This window comes from Brassica napus, chromosome C4 (assembly GCF_020379485.1).
Source record: "Brassica napus cultivar Da-Ae chromosome C4, Da-Ae, whole genome shotgun sequence".
Lineage (NCBI taxonomy): Eukaryota > Viridiplantae > Streptophyta > Magnoliopsida > Brassicales > Brassicaceae > Brassica > Brassica napus.
In genome coordinates, this window is record NC_063447.1 from 31,549,346 (window position 1) to 31,552,151 (window position 2,806).

The window sequence follows — 2,806 nt, forward strand, 5'->3', positions numbered from 1 at the left end:
TCCTTGACTTCTTCACTTGAGTTGTTCCACTTCCATTTCTTGTGCTCATTGAACACAACGTCCCTGCTTACTATTATTTTTCTGCTGGTTGGATCGAGCATTCTATAAGCTTTGGAGCCTGGTTCTGTCCCGAGATGCACTAGAGTTCTTGATCTGTCGTCCAGCTTTCTTAGGTGAGGTGCATCAACTTTTGCATACCCTATACACCCGAATACTCTAAGGTGCTTTACACTCGGCTTCTTCTTCTTAAAGGCTTCGTAGGGAGTCTGTGAATCCAACGTCCGTGTTCCAACTTGGTTGATAAGATAAGTAGCATGTCGTATGGCTTCTCCCCAAAGATAATTAGGAATATTCATATGCTTTAGAATACTCCTTGTCATCTCAATCAAAGCTCTATTACGTCTCTCCACAACTCCGTTCTGCTGCGGTGTATACGGAGCAGTTAGATGTCTTTGAATTCCAGACACTTCACAGAATCTTTGAAACTCAATGGACGTGAATTCACCACCTCTGTCGGTCCTTAGTGTCTTAATGCTTGTTTTCGCTTCTTGTTCAACCATTGTCTTGAAGATTTTGAACTTATCGAATGCATCTCCTTTATTTTTCAGTAGAATGGTCCACATATAACGTGAATGATCATCCACAAGTACAAATATGTATCTGTTTCCTGCTGCAGTGGCTGGTGTAATGGGACCGCATAGGTCTCCGTGGATGAGTTCCAGTGGCTCTGCTGCTTGATAGCTTTTTGCTTGTGGAAAGACCTGTCTCGTTTGCTTGCCTCGCAAGCATGATTCACATGTTTCTCTTTCTACTTCTATTTTAGGTATACCATGGACGAGCTCCTTTCGTATCATTAGCTTCATTGAATCGACTCCAATGTGACCCAACCTTGCATGCCATCTCGCTGAATCACTCTGCACTTCTAGTTTTAAGCACTTTGCGTCGCCTATCTCCATAAGTACTTTGTAGAGACGATTCCTTGACCTGATAGCTTTTACGATCAAGTTACCATCCCTGTCATGAAGTGTAAGGTAGTCTTCTCTCATCCTTACATCGCACCCAGCCTCTATAGCTTGACCAAGACTAATGATGTTGCTTCTTTGGTTTGGTAGAAAATATACTTCAGACAGGAGTTTTTGTTCGCCGGCTTGGGTGATGAACAAGATGGAACCCTTCCCTCTGATATCGATTCTTGAATCATCACCGAACCTTACCTTTCCTGTAACGGTTTCGTCGATGCTCTTGAAGTAGCTTTTGTTTCCTGTCATATGCTTGCTAGCACCGTTGTCCAGGTACCAAATCTTATCTCCATCCATGCTTGATTCAAACTCCTTACGTCTCACGCTTCTTTCATTAAGATAGACCACTTCTTGCATCATCAATTTATCAGCCTCTTGTGTGTCATCTTCTTTACTTTCTTGTGCCTCAGAGAGCTTAAGCAATCTGTCTGGACATGTTGCAGCGAAGTGTCCTATCTTATCACACCTGAAACAGGTTACTCTGCTGTCCCAATACGAGGGACCTTGTCCTCTCCCTCTATAGTAGCCACGACCTCCTCGACCTCTTCCTCTATAGCCATTATAATACTCTTGGTTTGATTGATACTCCATGTTAGTGTACATTAATTTGCTTTGTTGATTGTCTTGATGTTCTTCTTCTTCATCGTATATCCGTTCTTCATAGGTTTTTAGGCGACCTATGATATCTTCAAAGCTAGTCGTCTTGAGATCGAGGATTTGTTCAAGCGATGCGACTATGTGGATATACTTTTTTCTGGGTAAGCTCGATAAGAATTTCTATACGAGTTTAGATTCTTCCATGTTTTCTCCTAATTCCGCTGATTTTGTCGATATTTCAGACAATTTACCAGTAAAGTCATCAATGCTCTCGTTGTCCTTCATCTTAAGACGATCAAACTTAGCCATAAGAGTTTGTAGTCTCGCTTCTCGCGCTCTGTCTGCACCTAAGTGTCGAGCTTTAATTGCATCCCAAACCTTCTTTGCAGGCTCCAACTCACCTACTTGTAGAATTAGGGCTTCCGGGATCGATTGAAATAGAAGCGTCGTTGCCATGTCGTTCTTGTCTGATGCATCCGATTCAGTCTCCACAATCTCCCATACTTTATGGACTTTGAGTAGAATTTTCATTCTCATAGCCCACACCGTATAGTTTGTTGCGTTTAGCATTGGACACTTGATCGACGATGGACCTCCTCCTTCTTTTGCCTTCGCTACCACGATATCTCCCATGATTGAATCGTGAAAGTAATGGCTCTGATACCAAATCTAGTCTCAAAGGTTATAAGAACTCGAATAAAGAACTCTCTTTATTAATCTCTTAAGGAAACACTCAAAAACCTTAATCTCAATCTCTTAAACTCTCAAAGGTATGCAACACTCTTGCAACTCATATAGAGATTATATTTCCTAAACTCATTTGGAAACTATCCTAATCCTAAACTCATTAGAATTGGTATAACTTGAGGCCCAAGTTAACTTCATGTTTATCTCCAACAGTAATTGATTGTCTTTGCGTCAATTTTTGGTTATCATCCACTTCACGGTGCCATAATAGCTCGTTTGAACTCTTGCGGTTGTGTACATTGACTTTTTATGCAGGTTATTGGAGACGTCTAGGCAGGTTTTGGCAATGAAATCAACTCGCTTTTGGAACGGTTTACTTTGGAGTGTGTGCAGCTTGATTCCTCGGACCAACATCAGTATGAGTAACCTTCCTCTCTATGTTTGTCTAGCACTTCATAGATAGTGACGGTTCTAAATTTTGAGAAGTTCATCGGTAACTATCT

General features: G+C 41.4%; 1 protein-coding gene across 1 annotated transcript; it reads right to left on the reverse strand.

Annotated features, from left to right (window-relative positions):
• Window positions 1-1,083: 1,083 nt before the first annotated feature.
• On the reverse strand, window positions 1,084-2,249 carry LOC125586004. Its single transcript, XM_048755766.1, has 3 exons — window positions 1,868-2,249; window positions 1,215-1,753; window positions 1,084-1,098 (listed from the first exon to the last, which is right to left on the reverse strand). Exons 1-3 carry the CDS (start codon window positions 2,247-2,249, stop codon window positions 1,084-1,086), a joined length of 936 nt encoding a protein of 311 aa, XP_048611723.1.
• Between the last annotated feature and the right edge of the window lie 557 nt (window positions 2,250-2,806).

Excerpts from the sequence above, each read along its gene's own strand:
- LOC125586004 (XM_048755766.1), bottom strand. The coding sequence starts at position 2,249 with ATGGGAGATATCGTGGTAGCGAAGGCAAAAGAAGGAGGAGGTCCATCG. Across the intron at positions 1,754-1,867 it reads GAGCATTGATGACTTTACTG|TCGCATCGCTTGAACAAATC; the intron begins GTAAATTGTCTG and ends ATATCCACATAG.